The sequence below is a fragment of the Gallinula chloropus genome (genome assembly GCF_964237585.1).
Source record: "Gallinula chloropus genome assembly, chromosome: 2".
Taxonomy (NCBI): domain Eukaryota; kingdom Metazoa; phylum Chordata; class Aves; order Gruiformes; family Rallidae; genus Gallinula; species Gallinula chloropus.
This window is the reverse complement of record NC_140086.1, coordinates 115,547,634-115,568,303: the sequence shown is the minus strand read 5'-3', so window position 1 is coordinate 115,568,303 and position 20,670 is coordinate 115,547,634. Positions and strand designations below refer to the sequence as shown.

The window sequence follows — 20,670 nt, the reverse complement described above, 5'->3', positions numbered from 1 at the left end:
ATATAGAGGGCCACAGAGAAAGTCAGTGGCAAGCTTGGGGCCAGGACCTCTATGTCCTATGAAGCTGTGCCAGGGGCTGTCACTGATGATGGGAAATCGCTCAAGTGGCACGACTTACCTCTCATAGAAGGCTCACTGTGTAGCCCTTGCCTTCAAACAGAAGTACCCAGGGCACCCCAAGCATGAGCATTCACAGAACTTGGCTGTGAAATGGCTCTGTGGGACAGGAACGGGCTGTTACGGTTGGCACCTTCTTTCACCTTGAGAGCTTTAACTCATACGTGTTCCCCATTCTCCTCCCAGCCTCCCCACCACCGCTCCACCATGTGGCATCTGATCTCCTGGACACCAGACGCCCAGTGGTCACCAAAGCACTTAAAGCTGGTCACTGTCTACGTGCTGGTGCTCTTGGTATCGCTCAGCTTTGCTTCAGGACAGAGCAGGCCGTTTAAACACCAAATAGACAACAGAAGTAAGTACGAGTCTCACCTGACGGAATGCGATGGACGATGTATGGGGCTCCCGTGGTCCCTGGTGCTTTGAGGGGTCACAGTCAGGCTCTCAAGACAGCAAACCCATGTGGGGGTTTCTATGGTAAAATGGGGGCACGGGGTCCTGTATTTCCATTTAAGCTTGTAAGAGCATCCACAGAATCAAAACAGGCTCCCTAGGACAGCTTGCACAGATAGGTGTCCAGACGGGTCTTGGATATCTCCAGAGATGGAGACTCTATAACCCCCCAGGCATTAATAATAAGGTCCCCACTTAGTCTTATTTTCTCAAGGCTGAACTTAATCTCCTTCTCACAAACCTTAATTAGCCAAGGGAAATGATGTCATTTTTGCTAAATACCAGAGGAGACTCTAGCATATGAAAGACTGACAAAGAAAATGCAAGATTGTAGATGTTGAATAGTGAAGGCTCACATTTTCAGTTGTGTTCTGTAGACCTGGGGTGGTTCGCAACTACTTCTGTAGAGTAACAAGAAAGCAGGGGCCAGAAGCTTCAGTTTGCTTTACAGGCGTCTTTGTGTCTGTCTGCAACCGCAGCTTGTCTGAAAGGCAGAATAGAAGTGGTTGAAGTGTCTCCATTCAGAGACACTGTGAGGAACAGGCTGGCCAGGTGAAGGACAGTAGCACGTATCCCAAGTAAAAGCAAACACAGAGTCCAAAAGATTTCTGAGCAAATCTTTATCAGGAAATCTCATCTTCCCCCAAGGAGCAAAGGCTAGTGATTGCATGTGGAGGGTGTGGGGAGAAAGGCACATGGGCTCTCAGTAGCACCCCATTTCACCATCAGAGGTGACTAGGGACATGGGGACCCTCAGTTTTTAAGTACCCATGTGAAAATAAAAATTAGTTACTTGGGTTTTGTTGGGCAGGAGTTGTGTTAAATACTGTATGGAAAGACTTGCAAGACCTATTTATGGAGACATTTGCAGCTAACAAAGATTTTTAATTTTCTCTGTTCAAGCATCAAACTGTATAGAGGAAAATCCTGCTGCCTTGCCCAAGATTTTATACTACTTGGACGCTATATAATGCACTTAAATAAAAATTTATTCCTGGTCTTATGGGATTTCTGGCTTATGGAATGATTTGGCATTTCCTTGGGGTGGTATCATTTCCAAGGCGTTGTAGATTTTTCCTGTTGCTGTATCTTAGTCTTTTAATACACCTCTCCCCCTCTCCCCACCTGCTGTGACTAGACTAGACTGTAAAAGTACGTCAAGTACAAGTGTACTTCAGGTGCATTAAAGCAAAAGGTCACCCATGAAAACACCTCCCTAAGTGAACAAGCATTGGCTTCCAACATTCATCTCTCACGTAGGAACTCCTTTGGTGATCCAGTGGATTTGTTAGTTGGTAGAGAGACCGTGCCTGGTGCATACAGCAGAAGGGGAGGCTGGGCAGTGGGTCCTTCAGGACCTCAGCAAAAGAGAGGCCAGTTTAAAAGAGGTGGCACAGGGAGCTACTTTTGTCTTTCTGGATGTAGGCTGCACTGTAACCTCTTCCAGGGTTCAGATCAGTTTTAAAGCACGTTGCACCCTCCTGAATTGATGGGTGCTTTGGCTTACGATGAAAATGCAGCTTGCAGCCCAGGCTGGTGAAGATCAGTTTTGCATCTGCATCCCCTTCCTTTTGGCTTTACACGTGGCAGGTGATCCTCAAAGGAACTAGAAAGTTGTTGTATGTCTGGCTGCAGCCTTTCCCCTTGCTCTTTTTTAAAATCTGGGGTGTGAACAACCCATCCAACACCCTCCAGATGTCCAGGAAATGCTGCCTTTGAAAAGGTACAGTGGTAGGTGCTTCACCGGCTGCTCTGAATTCCAGGTCCTGAGATCGATCCCTTTTGGTATGTGGGCCGCGGCGTTCGCCCCATCGGTCGGTTTGGGAAGAGGCAGCTGAGAAGCAGCCGTGGCAGCCTGAGGCCTGTGAGCAGGCACCGGGATTTCATCCTGAACGCTCTGTGGGAGCAGAAGGTGTCGGGTGCAGAAGATGATGACTGGTGATTCCCGTTCCCGCGGGCGGTGACCCAACCTGTGCCTGTTGAATCGCACCCTCCCCTGCACCTCAGACCTCCAGTTCTGCTTTTGCCCAGCAGTCCCACGCTGCTCTCCTTTCTGCTCCTTCTGCAAGTTCCTTCAAACAGAAACATATTCAGGGTGCAGGTAAAAGACAATGCATGGACACTGGCACCGAGTGCAACCGTAGCTTATGTTTCTTTGTCTTACGTCCTCACGAATCCCTTGATGCTGTTCACTGTAACATTAGATTTATCCAAAAGCCACACAGCTTTCGTGCTGGGATTTAAACTCTGTGGTGTTAAGCGTTATCACAAAGCCTTCCTGTCCCACTTCAAAGTCAATGGCTGTCCATATGTAAAAATAAAAAGCAATGGTTGGAAGAAAGAGAAAAGACTGTCACTAATTTCTGATGTACCTGCATGAACGGTCTGAAATGCTGGTGCTCTGTCTGTGCAGCTTTTATACAGGTTGCTAACATGTGCTGGCAGGGAGGGACGGAGCCCTGAACTACCCACTGCTTCTTTATGATTCCTCCTGTACTGCTGGGGAGATAAATTAATCAAATAGGAGCTCCTTTCAAGGAGAAGTATTTTCTCCCTGCTGAAGAAAAAAAAAAACCCATAAAACTGGCTAATGAAACTCTTCAGAGTGGTTTTGTGCCTACAGCATATAACCACACACCACTATCCGAAAGGGGTAAGGGCCTAAACTAGCTGATTCCCTTTAAAACAATGTGGTTGTCTGCCAGTACATTGCCTGGTCAAGCTGAAGACCCTCTTTGAGCATCACAAGCAGTGTACCATCCTCTACACTGGTCCTCACCAATAAACCCAGGGTTGTGCCTCAATGCTCGTGTTTGCCATGACAATTAACTAGGCTATATTCATTTAACAAGAAGGCTTACTTACAGTATGCTTAATCTTAATAATTAACAGTTTACAATTTGGCTGATGACTGATAGTTAAATCATTCTGCAAAAGAAGATTAGAAAGAACTCGCATTTCTGGTTGTGCTTTGTCAGAACTGCTGCTAAATTTTAAAAGCAGTTGAATTAATCATTGCAGGCAATTGAACCCTTTCTTTCTCTTCGTAAACTACCTGTCAGCAAGCAGTGGATTTTTAACTCCTATTTATAACAGAACATACAACACTCCAAGCGTTACCTAAACCATGTAATTTAAATGAATGCCCTCAAGTTGGGGAAAACAGGTTGATAAAGAAATACTTTGATCAGCATTCATTGCATTGACTTTGGAATCCGTGGGGTTCTGGGTCCGTTTGTCATTCCGTAGCAACCCCAGCAAGGGTCAGAGGAAGGAACTCTGCCTGCCACATTCTGTTTGAGCTGGTACTTGGCCAGCAGAACCATCAAGTGTTCCTAACAGGATCCCTCCCACCCCAGCCCCTATGGAAAGACATCTGAACCCCGTGGGTTAATTAATCCCTCCCCTCAGCTGGCCGAGGTGATGCTGCGGAGGTGCAGAGTCTCCTGTGTTTAACAGGGGACAGGTCACTTGCGCACAGGCCATACCCGAACGCTTCAGCTTCCTTGGCTGAAGGGCACATAAATCCAAACAACAGAGAAGACCTTTTGGGGTTTTTTTTCTTTATGAATCAACTCCTTGAAAAGGCATTCTTTTCATAAATCGCTTTTACTCTTTTATAATTTCTCTTGACAATAATTCTGGGTGAGTATGCAGATAACAACAACAAGGCAAGCTTAATATTCACTCAGACTTAATCAAATAGATCGTATAGTCTTCATTTTACCCATTAAAATATTTTCATTTATAAAAATTAATCTAAATATAAATATTAACACTAAAGATTGAAATCACTTGATGACAAAATAATTCTTTGTGTGCTATAACATATGCTTTTATGATTCTTTTAAAACAGTAAATTATATCTTTGCATGTATTTGGCACAATAAACATTTGTAAAAATTCAAATGCCTTATAGCAGGTGGGTTGTTTTTTTTTCTCATTTTTTTTCTTGGTTTTTTTTTTTGCAATGCCTACACAGTACACATTTTTCTGTCAAAGAAGACTGAATAGTTTAACATTGTAACACGGTAATAGTTGCTTTTCATGCCTCTTAAGGAAAACAACCTATTCCAAACTTTATTGGCTTGTTTAAATCACACTAACAGAACAAAAGCCAGAGAGTTATTCTATTAAAATGAGTCATTTCTGCATTGATATTACATACACAATATTAGTAGTTATTTATCAGACGAATATGTAGACCAACCACCATTAATGACATTTCATAACACGCATACCTGCATAAACCAGAACCTGGGGATGTATCGTATACATACACGAGACCAGTCGAAGAAGGGAGAGGAGACTGGGTGGCAAAAAATGTATTGGGCATCCTACTCTGTTTAATCTCCTTTTCTGAATTGCATATATAAATAAAATCTATTTGTTTTTATAGATGTATTTATATGTTAAACAGAGTGGCCCTAATTCTGCCCTCACACCTGTGCAAACCAATTCCAGAGAACCAGTATCGTGTGAGAGGAAAAGGTGGTGCGATTTCACACAGGTTAAACACAGCGGGCCAGATCCATCAGCGGGTGGAAATTCCTTGAAGGGATGGAACCACGTGTGGGTGGGAAGAGGGCTGTGTTTGTACCCAGGGATGCTTACATGCAGCTGGAGATCACCTCGATGCCAAATGTGGGTGGCAGATTTGCAACTGGCACTGTTTATCCAACCATCCCATCCAGCCATTCCTTACCTACCCCACCTGCCACTCCCCCCACTCCCTCCCCCCCAAGTCCAGCCTAGCCAGGACATTTGCCCAGTTTTGCTCCTATTTGCCCAACCAGAGTCATTTCATGGCCTGGTGGCACAGGGGACTGCTGTCCTGCAGCATGGCAGGTTAACATGCAGCTTCGGCTCACTGGTGTTAGCTGGGAATACAGGGATTGGAGTACCTCTCTTTTCCACCCCTCTGGGGACAGCTAACCACTCCTTAATGCTGAGGGAAACTTGCCAGCCCATTCCCTCCTTCACAGCAGTTTCACACCAAACCATTTGTGTACCTGCTCTGCACTTCGCGTGGAAGATAAGGGTTTCACTGGCTGATCACCTCCTCTTACTTGACTCCTCTGTATTCTTCAGAGCAAGGTCCTCCCTAAAAAGGGTGAGAGGCACACCCTGTAAGCAGCCTCTTCTCTCCTGGGCATCTGCCTAAGGGCCTTCCCATTTGGTTCACCTTTCATAGGTCTGAAGAAATGAAAAAATAAATCTTAGTATTTGCAATCTAATGGTAGTGGGGTGCATGTGGCACCAGGGACGGGCCTCAGGTACTCCATGTGGGCTACAGACTCGTAAAGGAAGAGATGTCTGGGCTACAGTTCCCTCCTCCCCAGAGCAGCTGGGAAACCTCTTGCAGGTTGCAGCCACCCTACAGCTACCAGCCAGTCAGCAGAGATCTCTCTTCCAGGATGCTTTTACTGACTTTTTTCCAATCTCAAAGATTTGGCCAGGATTAATTTTGAGCTGCCCCGTGGTTGAACACCACCACAGGGACAATGCTACCAAGAAGAACGAGACACACAAAGGCGTGGGTTTCACAGCAGCGGGCAGACACTTCCAGACGTCAGGATCGTAACTCAACAGACATCTGGTCCACACGTGCTGCCACCGATTCACGGTTCAACGTGACACCCGTGTTCCCCCCTTTGCCGCTAGGAGCAAAGCACCTTGCTCTGGAGCCAGAACATTAACTCTGCCCAACCTACCCACAAGCGAACAGAGAAGCCTTTGCCCTTCGCATCCCCTCCCACGAACCCTGTCAAAACTGGCACTGACCCACTGGGAGCAGAGGGAGGTTCACCAATCCCCCTACTCCCACCCCACGGCAGAAAAGCAGCTCAGGCTGCACAGAGTTGTTCTTATTGCTCGGCAAGGCGGATGCCTGCGTGAATGGTGAAGAGGCCAGCAGATATGGATCACAGGTCTGCTTTGTTCCTCCTTTTTGCACGAACTATTGGCCTGTAGTTATGATGGACCGAGTCTACAAAAACATACTGCAGTTTAAAGACAACATACTTCAGTACAATCAATGGGGAGAAAAAGTGCATCTTAAAATGTGGAGCCTTGCTTTTGAAACTCAGCATCTTTTCTAGAGTCTTGTGAGAACTTTAAGGCAGAGTTTCCTTTAGCAGACCACAATGCTGAAGACTTGGACAGCTTTCTCAGTGAGGTATCCAAACGAAGCCCTATAACTGAGGCATTGTGGGTTCTTGAGGGTCCATTTTCAGCTGGACATACACAATGGCTGTTAAGTAAAGGCACTCTAGTGTACAGCCTTAGGCAGTGTGTTATTGGCAGTAGGGAAGTGTAAATTTAGTACATCACAGCAGATCCTAGAGCAGGTTCCTAGAACAGAGAGGGACAGGAAAGAAAAAAACAACACATGAGCAAAACACAAAGCAAGCTTGCTGAAGCTTCAAGGGAGCCAGGTCCTTTCCCCTCTCACCTCCTGGCCTGTTTCCCATGTACCTAGTGGCAGCCAGCTTCAGGTGAGTCAGGTTTTTTTCTTAGCCCTCTACAGCTGCTCTACAAGAAATGACTGACAGCTGCATGGTGACGCCTACTTGCTCAAACCCTGCATGGCCCTTAAATCCCACTTAGGTAAAAAATATTCTCAAAAATTAGTGAGATTCAAGGTAGACCCTTCACACGCCAAGTTCCCCTTGTGTGGTTGGCTTTGGAAGGGTCTGGCTCAGAAGCCCGAATTGCAAGAGACCACTAATTGGGTTTATTTAATTTTAAAATAAGGGTAGCACATTCCTGGAGACCAGGGTGCAGCCAGATGCATTCACACAGGCTGGCACTCAGGACTGCACAGCTGCTGGACTACGGCGTGCAGTCAGACAGCTTCCCAGGAGCTGCCTCGGCGCCCTCAATTCTTTTTCCTCAAGCTACGGTGAGAAGTTTTGTGAAGATGCTGAAATGCAGCTGCTAACACAGATAACACTATCTCTCTTTTTACTGCTTTCAAGGGCAGGTTTAAAAACACTTGTTACGAGTTTACCATCAAGTCCTTGGCAGTGCTTTTCCTCTCTTTAGTTCTTTGCGTTAGAGATCCTTGGAGCATGAAGTTTCTGTTAAACGTTCTGACAGTGGTAACTGGAGAACCATCTATTTTTTCACCTGGGAAAAATGCAAAGAGGGATGTGTTTCACCTAACATATTGAAGCAGATGTAACAGTACTTCTGAAGAGTCACAGCATCCAGAGAGATAAAACTTCCCCGAAGACCTATGAGGGAAGCTAGATTTGATTTACATGAGAAACAGCAGGCTGCAATACTCCAAATTTATTTGTTTGAGGCCGTGGAACTACAGAAGAGTAAACCAAGAGTAATACAAGGTGAAGGCGGCCCAAGAATTGTCAGAGATTAACCACTGTGTATGGTTAAAAAAGAAAACATGAAGGAAAAAAGCCCTCTGTTTATACAGCCAGTTCAGAGCCGTACCCTGACATACCAGGAACATCACTGAGCTTCATCACATGGTCTGAAATCAGCAGACAAAGGCTTTGAGAAGGCAACGGTGGGTTGTGGCAACCAGTTTTTGGTAACTAAACTCTGCGGCTGCCCGAGCGTCACAGCCCAACCCCAGGCACGCCAGCACAGCAGCGTCCCTGCTGCAGGATAAATATTCAGCATTTCTCATTTCCTTTTCCCAGCTTTCTGCTCCTGGCTCCTATTAATCTCCCACTGTTGCAACTTCCATGGAAAGAGAAAGCGGTGACGCTTTTTCATGTGACAAACGGGTATCTCATGCAAGCACAAGGGGAAAGAGGGAGGGTGGACATACTAAGACTTTCTCTGTTTGTTTTTACAACTCCTGCCTCCCCCCTCAGTCTTGCTGAACTCTACATTAACACCAAACCTTACAAAGACAGGCCCTCTATACAGTGTGCGTTACAACTTAAGTTCACCTTTTACTGGCGGCGCTGGGAGCTTCCTCCTCTGCTGTCTCGATGAGTCTATTGTGTGCATCTGCAAACAACACACAGGTGTTACTCAGGTCCATTACAGAAAGAGAGGTAAGGCTTCCCCAATGTATTTTTTTTTGAATACTACAGAATGTTCTGGCACCTGGTTTGTTTGCTTTTGATCCCGTTTCCTTGTCAGGCGAACACATGGAGCCACGTTCAAGCCTGCAACAGTGAGAGCTGATATTCTGCTCTCAATATCTGAAATCTTCAAAGAAAATAAAAGAGAGAGACAGACAGATGGGGAGGGGGAAAAAGAAGTTTTAAAATTACTGTGGATGCCACTACTAAAATATATCCCTCCCCCAGTCAGATTCTCTTTAATCAGAAAATATTTACAGATGGCTAACTTCTTCAGAAATTCTGACACTTTCCTGTATTCTTTAGTCCTGATGTTAAAAGGAGCTTCATTTGTTAGTAAAAGTGGAGTAAAAGAACAATCCAACCTACCGTGTGACTCCAAGGAAGAGGCATTTTATTCCTTTTGAGGAAAAAAACCCCAAAAACAACAAAGGAGGAGAGAAAACCCCATTCTGCCATCTCCCAGTTACCTTCAGCTGCACAATCCCCAGTTCATTCAAGCTGTGATTGCAAAAGCTACATTCAAAGAACGACTCTGTGGGGCACCTTCCCAAAGTCAAAATAAACTTCACGTACACGCAAAGTACATCCTCTGTCACAAAACCTAAATGTTGGATCTCACACACTTAGAACTCACACGTATGTCAGACACAAACATGCACGAATGTGGGTACACACGATGTGAAAACACTCAGTGGAAAAGGAATTGCGAGGAAAAATGAAAGTCCAGGGAAGCAGAAATTGGGGAGGGGGCGGGGGAAGCAGGCTGATGCTGAGAGTAGCAGAAACAAATGTTGCCAAAAAGGAGAGAAGTGGCAGAGAAGTCAGATGTATAACCCGACTCCTGATTCTCGATGACACCTGAAGCTGTTAATTCTCCAAAAGACCTTCAGCTGGCCTCTTGGTCATCCTCCTTGCATGGCTTAGGCCTGTCTCCTCCTCACGTCTCACCCTCATTAAACACATATTTACCATGAAATAATGAATGAATCCAGCAAAGCATCACCATCAGCTTGCCATCTAGCGCAGCAACACACCTCTGACATCAGAGAGAAGTCAGACTCTCAGAAATTTACTCAGTCCTAAATGGGGCACACTGCCACTGAGTAAAACCACTGGACACTCCCCATCAGAGGCCAGCACAAGCAGGTCAGAGTGCTGTGTCAGACACAGGCCAGTGAAACCACCAGCAGGGACTTGCTGGCGGTGGTGTCACCTCCAGGACTGGCAGCGTTACCTCATTCAGCTCTTAGCACGATGTTCTCTTCTGAGCCCCAGACTTCCTGAAGCCTACTAGAGACACACTAGATCACAGCCCACAGGAGCAATCACCTTTTGGCTGGGGACGTGTGCTGCTTAGCGGCTAAATCCCACGCCAGGCTTGCAAGGACTAGGCTCTGTGTCTGGCTCAGCAGCTGGCTGCCTTTGGCCTTTTTGGGTAGAGTGGTACCTACAGCAGCCTCTTTTATAAAGTCCTTTACAACCTGCTGATGAGATCAACTGCCCAGAACTGCGTTTGCAGTCTGACAGCAGCCATGTGTGTGACAGAGAGCACCACGTGAGCTGCCGGAGAGCAAGGGGCAGGTTCAGTTTTGGTACTGCAGTGACAGGCCGCTGCACTATGTCAGAAAAGAAGCTGGGGGAAGAAACAAGGAAACACAGCACATCTGGCTGGGCTGAGTTGTGCATCTTGGCTTTGCTCAGCTCCTGTGCTGCAGCCAGCACCCCCGGATCATGAGCTCACGGCGGTACCAAGGAATATTGAAAGTAACCGTGCAGGGACAAAAGACAAGCGCTGGGCAAGGCAGCGTGAGACTTGCAGGCAGGGAGGAGCTGCTGTCCTCACCTGAAGCTCCGCGTGATGAACCTGGGCGGCTGCTGTGGCCACCTGGTCCTCCAGGTCGGCCAGCTCAGATTCCCCCGTCACACTGCTGATCTTGCGCGCGGCGTCCTCCAGGTTGGTCAGCTGTCCCTCCAGCCCGTACACCGTGCCAGCTGTCAGGTACACCTGCAGGGCCAAGGCAGGCAGGGGTGGCACTGAGTTCTGGTTTGCAGGCATGGAGGTTTGAGCACACTGCATTGCCCATGGTGCCTTTCAGCTCCCCTCCTTGCTAAACTACTACTGGGAGCCTTACCTGGGAGAGGAAAGTCACGGGGGGCGGGGGGGAATAACCTGAAAACACACATCCACAAAGAGGAGGGAGGAGGTTGAACTCCAAATGTTGTAGGTGCTAGAGTAGTAAACCGTAACGGGTTTATTACAAGGTCACCAGCAAAACCCAAGCAAGCTGGAAAGTTTGCTTTGGCTGTTTTTGATATGCATTTGCATAACAAATCTCCTCAAGTCTACAAGGGGAAGTCAACAGATCACACCTCATGTAAAGCTGTGTTGATTGAAACTTGCTTGATGCTTTCTGGCAACCAAAACTCTGTCAGAGTAACTGTTCAGGAGCATATGGTCATTAACTTACAGAGTAACTGTGCTTACACATACAACAGAGTTATCCATCCCATCCTGCTCTCACCAAACCCCTCCCTCCTCCTGGTCCTTTGGAGTGAATCTTCAGAGGGTCAATAGACTTATGTGGGCCACAGGAAAGAGAATAACGGAGTTTATAATTTAGAGATTTTCCCTAAAAACAAACAACTTTTAATATTTTGACCCACCTACTTCAGATAAAGGTTGCATTTCCCATTCAGCTCCTGGGAGGAGTAATTCATGACCCCGTTTTATGTGTTTCTTTCATTTCACACAGAAATCTAAGGCACACAGCTGGAGGGAGGTCTCAGGTTTACAGAAAAGGGTACTTTTCAAGCATTAGCTTTTGACATCTGTTCTTAAAACTGTGCAGACCCATGTGAAAATACTGCACCTTCTGCTTATTTACTAGACAGCCAAGACACCATTTCCACGAGGCTGGTAACAGCACAGCAGAAATGTAGTATATATTCTGATTTCCTGCACTGGCAGCCTCACTCATGCTAACAGCAGCAAAGACTGCCGTGCTACAAGACTCCCATGAATTAAACATGTTCTGTTGCTGACTTCATGGGTCAAAAGGGGCAAGAAAACAGGATCTGAACCAGATCCTTGAGCAGATACCTTCACTTCATATCCGTTTCCCACTCAAGTCAATTTTATCTGCCCACAATTCCTAGATCATGCAGTCCTTTGACAGAACAGGTATTCAAATAATTTCTGGCCACGGTGTGACTTCATGGATCAATAGTAGTGGTGAATGCCTAGATTAAGATTTAAGTCTTTACTTTTCATTAATTTTTATTTCTGTTTCTTAATTGCTTGCAAATGACTTTTCCCCCCTTTGTATCACTTGTTTCAAAGCATAAATGTATATACATTTTTTCAAGCATATGACTTTGCTAAGAAACAAACTCACTACATCTTGTATGAACTGCTTATTTTAAGACCATGGTCTAACTGCATGAAATCTTTGGAAACTGTACCTAGAACAAATAAGTGACCTGATTTAACATCTTTGCTGAAGTACTGAAGGGGGACCATAAAGTTAACATGCTTATTTAACTACAGATGGTCCTGCTTTTGTGGGTTATAATTATTTTTTTCCATTCATTTAAAAGATACATCTTTGTGGTGTGACATACCACAGCTGCTTCAGAGTAAAAGGTGATTTTTTTTAAATTTCCCTCAGTCTAAAAGCTCAGAGAAAGAAGAAAAAGGACCATTATGAACAGAAACATCTTTATAAGGTTAAAGAAAAGATGCATTTCATTTCTGTGCCAAAATTCTCTGCACTATAAATTGTACTTTTCAAGAGGGGAAAAAATAATCTAAAGAAAATAGGGCTGAGAAAACTGTGGGAAGGGTAGGTCATCAATGTTTTTGTAACTCCAACTACATTGTTAGATTTTAGTTTTATTGACCATTTTCCACCTAGATATAAGTAAAAGATTTTTCTAAAGGATGTTCTCTTTCCCTGGGAACATCTGTTGTGTTTCCAAACAGCAATGGGATATTTGCAGGTCTCTGCTAAATGATGCCCTTCTGCAAACATTCAGATTGCTACAGGAGAGCAAAAACGAGTAAGGTGTCTGTCTGTACACACCCCCAGACCCTCTTCCAAAGTTTGCTGCAGAGAGGATACGCTGCATGCAGATGTGCCCCCAGCCACACTGGGAAGAGTTACGGATTTCTGGATTTCTAAAGGCTCTTTTAACTCTGCTATGGAATACGGCGAAATCCTGAAACCGTGAATTTTGCCATCTACTCCAAATCCTGGGGCGGGGCAGAGAAAGATCCAGCGTGGGGAGACAGCAAGGCTGGGCTGGATATGTTATAAATTAGGGAAGGAACTGAGAGAAGCTAAACCCGGGATATGCTGCAAAGAGGGCAACGCCACGGCAGGAAAGGCTCTGCCTCAGTGCCCAGCCGCTGCCCTGTGAGAAATGCTCAGCCTGAACGAAGGAACGACGGGCGGCCACGGCACCTCAGACACCAGAGGACATGAGAGACTGTCAGAGTGTAACTGAGGAAAGAAAATGCATCTCAGGAAGCTTACAACACAATTCGACACAGGAAAAAATGGGGAGGAACTCTCCTCAAATTGCTCTCTCTCCTCCTAAGGAACTTCTTGGTATTTTCTAAAGACATGGTCCAGCCTGGACTTGGATTTTCCTTCTGCATTCACTCTCCTGACAGAGGTGTTGCATGGTGTGTGGAGCTAGGATGCTTCAGTATTTCAAGGGAGAGAAAATCACCATCTACCTACTTCTATTATTTTAGAAAAAAACAAAAAAAAAACCCCTCAACTACAAGTTGTGGGGGTACGTCTGCTGTGTAAGAATAAAATGGATATCACTGTGAGGGGCATGATGAAGGCGCTTTGCTTGCCACAAGGTCATGGTATACCCTTCTCTGGGAGGGCCCTGGAGTAGACAGCCCCACTGGCATTGCTATGAATCATCTCCCTCAGCCCCCAGCCTGGGGCTGTTGTGGAAGTGTGTTTCTCAGAAGGAAATGGATTTTATCCCCCAAGAAGAAATTCTGTCTTGGAAAGTTTTCCACGGGTAAAGAAAACCAGGATCAATCTATCTATCTACTTTCTCGAATTGATCAGGATGTTACAATGGGACAGCCCAGATTCCAATGAGATCTTTAAAAGCTCCTAATGAAGGGGAAAATCACCGAAAGGTAATCAGTTAAATGTAGGATGAAGAGAAAATCGAAAGTTACAAGTGTACCAACTCCATTAAGTGGATGCACAAAAATTTCCAAGGAGCAGTGACTTCCCTCTGTGATTCAGCATTACGCTCTTCCTCACAGATGACAAGTACTCACGAAAAAGGACAAGTGATTTGGACGTGGCCAGAAATGTTTAAAGGTGGCTCCTCCAGCCTGCTCTTTTTACCAGTGCCGCAGGCAGCTCCAGCTCCCTGGGTGCTCTGGGAAGTGAGAGGGAGGAAAATGCGGGTGGAGGAAGAGCTCCTCCGCTTCTCTGTGGGATGGGGGATGTGCTTTCCCTACCCTACCTGAAATAGGGATTTTTGTCCCTGTTTGTATATTTAATAACCCTAAATTAATTCCAGACATTCTCAGATGCTGCCTAAGCACCCTCCCTTTCCAGTTATCACACAGGCAGGTAGATTTACTCATGCACATGACACTTTCAAATACTGGTTCTTCTTCTTACGTTTTCTTCCAGGGTGGTGAGTTGCTCATCGAGCCTGACAGGGTCTGTCCCCAGTGGGAATGTCCCTCTTCCTCTGTCCTGAACGTCAACTGGGAAATCACAGGGATCAGTGGATTCTGCTATCAGCTCTTCAGTGGCATTGATGACTTTCAGGACCTCTGTAGATATGTTGCAGAGAGAGACAGCAGAGTACTTCTGTTTTGTTACAAGAGTAGACAGAGAAAACAACAGCATTAAATTAGCACAGAGGGGTAACATGTAAAACCACCTTGCTAACAGCTGCAGCTGTAGCCATACCACAACAAAACACCTGGCTAACTGCTGTGAATGAGCATAACGACTGTGTGACGAAACGGGAATCTACTGCCCTTTCCCCCACTCCCCTTTTCACACAGGAGCACCCAAAATATTGTACACATGTAATTCTTCCACAACGTGATTTCTACTGAAGGGATGGTCCAAACCTTACCTCTAAGGAGCAGGCAAATATCCAGCTTTAAAATCCCAAGTGAGCTAGATAAGGCTATTTTTGCAATAGTGTTTTAAAACCTGTACCATAAACTTCCTGTCTGGGTATGGGCAAACAGGTCTGTCTCTATGTCCACAGAAGCTATCGCAGTGCGGCTGCAAACCAGGGACAGCAACCTTGAGCAGCCCCATCAGGATGACAGTTTACAAAGATGTTTCCTATGATTTATCTGATAGCCCAAAACCCCAAAGCATGTAAACACTTGTATCCTGATTTTTTTCAATTTCAATTAACATTTAAAAAAAATATTTATGAAATGAAGTACATCAAATACCAAGAAAAAGCATGCAGTTTTATCCATATTGTTTTAAACAACCGTAAGCCTTTTTGTCGATGTTCCTGCTCTGTAATTTGTAATTAACTATCCCGATTCTGATGATTCTCCCAGAGCTTTAGGATTCAGGATGACTCCTCTGATGGCAATAAAATTTCACCTCACATGCCTTCAAGTATCAAGCTCAACATCCAAACTACGCAGCTTGGAGACTGAGCCAGCGCTTGTTAGAGCCAATACAGATGCCGGCACTGAATTGACGTGCAATACCTTTGGACTTGCTTTGCCTGAAAGAAACTGTGGGAAGTTTAAACCTGCATTTAATTCATTCCTCAAACCCGCAAATACTTATGCATGTGAATGCGGGATCCACCCGATTTTCCACAAACAAAGTAGCCAAGGATCAAACCTGAGAAAAAAAAGACTGTTTTGGGATTCTATAGAGTAAATATTATAGTACAGAAAAGTATAACCAATTAAAAATGCCTGCATGTTAAGTAAACCCTGTATTAAACAGTGTCAGCTAGCCTCCTAGGCAGGATAGGAGAAGCAACGTTCCTTTGCTTCACACAAACTCTGGTGGGTTTAACTGCAAAGCCTCTTTCATTATCTCTTTCCTGTAATTAGCTGTTCATTTTTATGTTCGATAGGACTTCTGAAAAACTACTTTTTCAGCCCTGAGTGTGTGTGGTCAATTGTTGTGTGTCAATACATTAAGGTATCTTTAGCACTGTTACTTCTCTGAATTACAAGAAATAATTAGGTAGATGAGATTAAAGAGAAGGAGAACAAAGCAAATACATTATGCCACAGCACACAGATCTTTAGCTTGTTAGGACGGCCAACACAGCCCCGAACAAGCAGGCCTAGGACTCTCTTACTGAGAAAAAATACTTGAACCCCATAAACAGCCTACTGTTTTTTCCATTTATTTTCACAAGTGCCAATTAGGTTAGAAACAGATCAATAATTTTATAAGGTAGAAGAGGAAATCGATGTTACTTTGTTTTATTATTTGCTTTTACAAGCACCTAAATTCTTATCCCATTCTGTGAGTAGTAGACAAAAAAGGATAAAGGCCAGACACTGTATTTCCTCCATCATCTTCACTGATGCATGTTTTCCATTTCAAGAACTGTAGCCTCACTTCAGCGTCCATTATTTCTTAAACTTTTGATTATCCCTTGTAGCTAATGATGAATTTCCAAAAAAGATTAAATTAAATTAGAAAACAGTGTTCTTGTACCAGAATATGAGAATCCATAGTGACATTTATTACAGGCCAATTACTGCAAAACAGGTCCTCTGTTCTTTGTTTCCCTGGTGAAGTGTTCTGTGATAGGAAGCTTTTATGAAATCAAAATTCTGACTAAAATACCCTACCTTCTCAACAGGTAATTGATAGGGGAAGGAAAGTTCAACGAGAAAGAAATGTCATTTTTAGCTTTTCTAGAATTTTGAGGTAAGTTCTTAGTGCCAGATCCTGTTTGACTTTTAAAACCAAAGATGTGCTTTGCATGAAACGCTGCGCAAGGCAGCTGGACGAACGTTCATAAAAACATTTGTACCAATGAACACACCTCAATCCTAGCCTCGGGTACCTGAACACAGGAGTCACAATGTTAAAGCCTTCCTTTGAGCTTGCAAAACATCTGCTTTCTTAGTATAACAAGGATACAGCACTAGAGTTTAAACAGCATAAAGAAATATATGTGTGGCAAGCAAATGTAATTTTCTTGAGAGTGTATCTGAAGAGTAGATCTCTCAAAACTTCAGAGCACAAACAATGATTCAACGTATTTAAATCTAAACTTAAAAAGTTTTCTGTTAGCCGGTATTTAGAATTCAGCTTTGCCCTGGGCTGAATTTTTACAGAGAAATAAGAAGGGATTAATGTCTGCCCAAGTGAGACACAAAATCAACACACGGGGAGCTAAGGTTTCTCAAATTGGAAAAAATGGATACTCAACTAATGATTTTGCATATGCTATTGCCTCTTTTTTGAGTAGCTGTCAAAAGCTGTTAAAATAGCTTGGCCAATCTGCAAACCTAGTGGGTTACTCCAGATATAATTATTTAAAGCATGTAAGACCAAAAAAAAAGAAAGAAAAAAAAAAAAGTAGCAAAAGAAGGAAAAGGTTCCTGGAGCTTTAGTGCTTCACAATCCTGTCCCCTCCCCAATCACCCACATCAAACTCAGGACTTATGAGGTTCTATAAAAATCCCCTAAAATTCACAGACACACGCACACCAAGACCAGGCTGGTCGGCAGACATTTCAAATTGCTATAAAGACCTCTCAGCTGTCTAATTTATCTTGCCTGTGCAGGAAAGGTCATTGTTAACACCTGTAAGGGATTTAAGGAGACAGCTATCATGCCATGATGAAGTCTCTCCCATCTGTCTTGTCACACAAGTCAAAGAACTAATATGGATGTGGCAGACGTAGGAAGCGATCTCTGTTACAAACACCTGGCACAGAAAAGCGAAGCGCGACCGTTCTTCTGGGAACACTGGGGTGTATTCTGATTTCAACTGCACTTCCTCTACAGAGAGATTACCACCACCCCTCCCAAATGAAATCGATGCAGCTGATCCAAATCTGAGTTTCTGTACTAGTTATGAGAATCTCATCTTTTACCAAATTTCAGATTAAGTGGGAAAAGGAACGAAAAAAACCCACACATTTATCCTTTTATGTGATAATTATATAATAATTAATGTCTACACTCACAAATACGCTACAGACACAGTCAGAACAATATGCTCAATTTCCAGCATCCTTTGTGGAAGGGTTTTCAAACCAACAAAATAGTAATCAAATGTGTTTGGGGGCACATACAGAATAACAAGGTTGGAAGAGACCTTTGAAGATCATCGAGTCCAACCATTCCCATCCTATGCTAAACCATATCCCTAAGTACCTCATCAACCCTTTTTTTGAACACATCCAGGGAAGGTGACTCAACCACCTCCCTGGGCAGCCTGTTCCAGGCCCTGACAACTCTTTCAGTAAAAAATGTTTTTCTAATATCCAGTCTAAACCTGCCCTGGCACAGCTTCGTGCCATTTCCCCTTGTTCTATCTTCTGTACATATGTATGTGTACCTGCGTGTATTGAATATAACCAGAAGCATCTTGTAAAACTTCTTTAATGTCACTTATACATGTGGTTTGACAGATGGATTCCTGGTTTGCTGAAGATAACATTTCAGTGGTCTAAGCTAGCTCTTGCTGGCTTTTCCCTCATCATTTCCCTCACTTCTGCTGTCTCTCTCTTTTTCTCTTTAAGCTGCAGATACTTCCTTTTTTTTGTTTTACTTAGAGATGTTACACTGGAAGGTGCATTACAGAGTGGTATTTGTGTCCTTTCATAAAGTGATGGAAGAAAAGCAGGTAGATAAAACTGAACCAATGTACTGCAGAGTGCAGGTAAGCATCAAGTCCTTAGAATCACAGAATGGTTTGGGTTGGAAGGGACCTTAAGGATCACAGAACCATAGGATCTTTAAGGTTGGAAAAGATGTCCAAGATAATCTAGTCCAACTGTCCCCCTACCACCTATGTTACTAACTAAACCATGTCCCTAAGTACCTCAATCCAACCTTTCCTTGAACACCCTGAGGGACAGTGACTCTACCACCTCTCTGGGCAACCTGTTCCAATGCCTAACCAGTCCTTCTGAGAAGAAATTTCTCCTAATTTCTAACCTGAACCTCCCTGGCACAACTTGCAGCCATTCCCTCCTGTCCTATTGCTAGTTATCTGTGCGAAGAGGCTGACCCCCAGCTCAGGTAGTTGTAGAGAGCAGTAAGGTCTCCCCTGAGCCTCCTCCTCCCTAGACTAAACAGTCCCAGTTCTCTCAGCTGCTTCTCATAAGACTTGTGTTCCAGACCCTTCACCATCCTGGTTGCCCTTCTCTGGACACGCTCCAGGACCTCGATGACTTTCTTGTAGTCAGGGCCCAAAACTGAACACAGTATTTGAGGTGTGGCCTCATCCCAGCTGAGTACAGGGGGATGATCACCTCCCTGGTCCTGCTGGCTATGCCATTCCAGATAAAAGCCAGGAAGCCATTGGCCTTCTTGGCCAAATGGGCACACTGCTGGTTTATGTTCAGAAGAATGTCAACCAACACCCCCCAGATCCTCTTCCTCTGTGCAGCTTTCCAGCCACCCTGCCCCTTGTCCAGGTCCATCTAGTCCCAACCCCCTGCCATGGGCAGGGACACCCTCCACTAGACCAGGTTGCCCAAAGCCCCATCCAGCCTGGCCTCGGATGCACCTCAACAGCCTATGACATCTCTACATGTTTTCCTTTGCATGTACACTATCACTTTTAATTTTAATGCTCCTAAAGTAGTTCAGTTCTCCATCACTTGAATGTGAACTAATTTTTTCTCCACTCAGCCATTATTAGCATTTTTTCCTTTTTTTGCTACTACAATGTTATGGCATCACTAGGCTTTACTAAACTGACATGGGAGGCAGTGACTTGCACTTCAATAGAGAACAGTTGACATCAACTGTTGACATCAACTAGATCAAGAAATACAGCAAGAGAAACTTCCAGCCCTGGCAATGTTGTCCTCATCTGTGATGACTTGTAGGGCAATCATTTTTAGCTCTGGTCTCAAGCCATTCTATCACATTCCCAGTCACATGCCTGTTTCTCAGCCACTATCCTCCTTTTTTCATAGGATGTCGAAGGAGGCTGGGGAGAAGAGAAGATTTCTTTGCCACTGGTTGATGCATCTTTTCAGAGTATCCTGATTGAGTCCAAACTTGACAAAACCAAAAAACAAACCCCAAACCTGCCTCCTCATCTCCCTGCCCTGTAGAATATCATTGTGCAGCTTTGGGAAGGCCCTGAAAAGCCCACCAAAAGTCCATCTCCTTCAGAGGCATGCAAGATCTGAGACACAGGCCAAGTCACAGAGAGGGAGTCATGAGCCATCAACCACAAATGGCAGTCATCACCCCTGACCTTCAAAAGAACTTCTAGCCCAGAAGTGAGTCCTAACAACTCATTTCCACAAAGACTGGGAAGGAAAGCTGAAATCTGCCTTGATATTTGATGGAAGAAAAGTATAGTGCAATAAACCATGACTAAGGAATTGCTCTTCTGTACAAGTTTAAGACTTCCTGCCTTAAACACAGTATCAATGTCTTCATCAATGGGCACGCACTTAGAAAAAGAAAGCTAAATTACCCAGCAGAATGAGCTGTTACTCTACTGACATTCTCCAAAGTATGACACAGGGAAATACAGTCTCTTTGACCGTATTTGGTAATTCTGAATATTAGACTTTTACTAACAATTTCAATCCATAGTCCTAATGTCCTAGTTACAGGTGTTACTCCTAGTAATTTGTAATGCCTCATTTCTAGAGACAAGTTGCCAATAATCATGAGAAAGGAAGTTATTTTCCAAGAGGTGACATATTATGCGCCAAGTTGGAAACGGAAATATATAAATCTTAAAATCTGCACAGGATTCTGCAATGTAAATTCTGTAATTCTGCCCATCTATAATAGACACAGGGTGATGACACTGCAAAAATGGAAAA

General features: G+C 44.3%; 1 protein-coding gene across 1 annotated transcript in view; it reads right to left on the bottom strand.

Annotated features, from left to right (window-relative positions):
* Nucleotides 1-6,891: 6,891 nt before the first annotated feature.
* The window catches only part of MYRIP (myosin VIIA and Rab interacting protein), a gene marked incomplete at both ends in the record, with an annotated part of 220,500 nt that continues 206,721 nt past the window's right edge, over nucleotides 6,892-20,670 (bottom strand). The window contains 6 exons of the mRNA XM_084280293.1: nucleotides 6,892-6,924; nucleotides 7,583-7,701; nucleotides 8,493-8,553; nucleotides 8,653-8,757; nucleotides 10,477-10,638; nucleotides 14,300-14,494. Coding sequence (XP_084136419.1) covers nucleotides 6,892-6,924; nucleotides 7,583-7,701; nucleotides 8,493-8,553; nucleotides 8,653-8,757; nucleotides 10,477-10,638; nucleotides 14,300-14,494 — 675 coding nt within the window. The remainder of the gene's footprint in view (nucleotides 6,925-7,582; nucleotides 7,702-8,492; nucleotides 8,554-8,652; nucleotides 8,758-10,476; nucleotides 10,639-14,299; nucleotides 14,495-20,670) is intronic.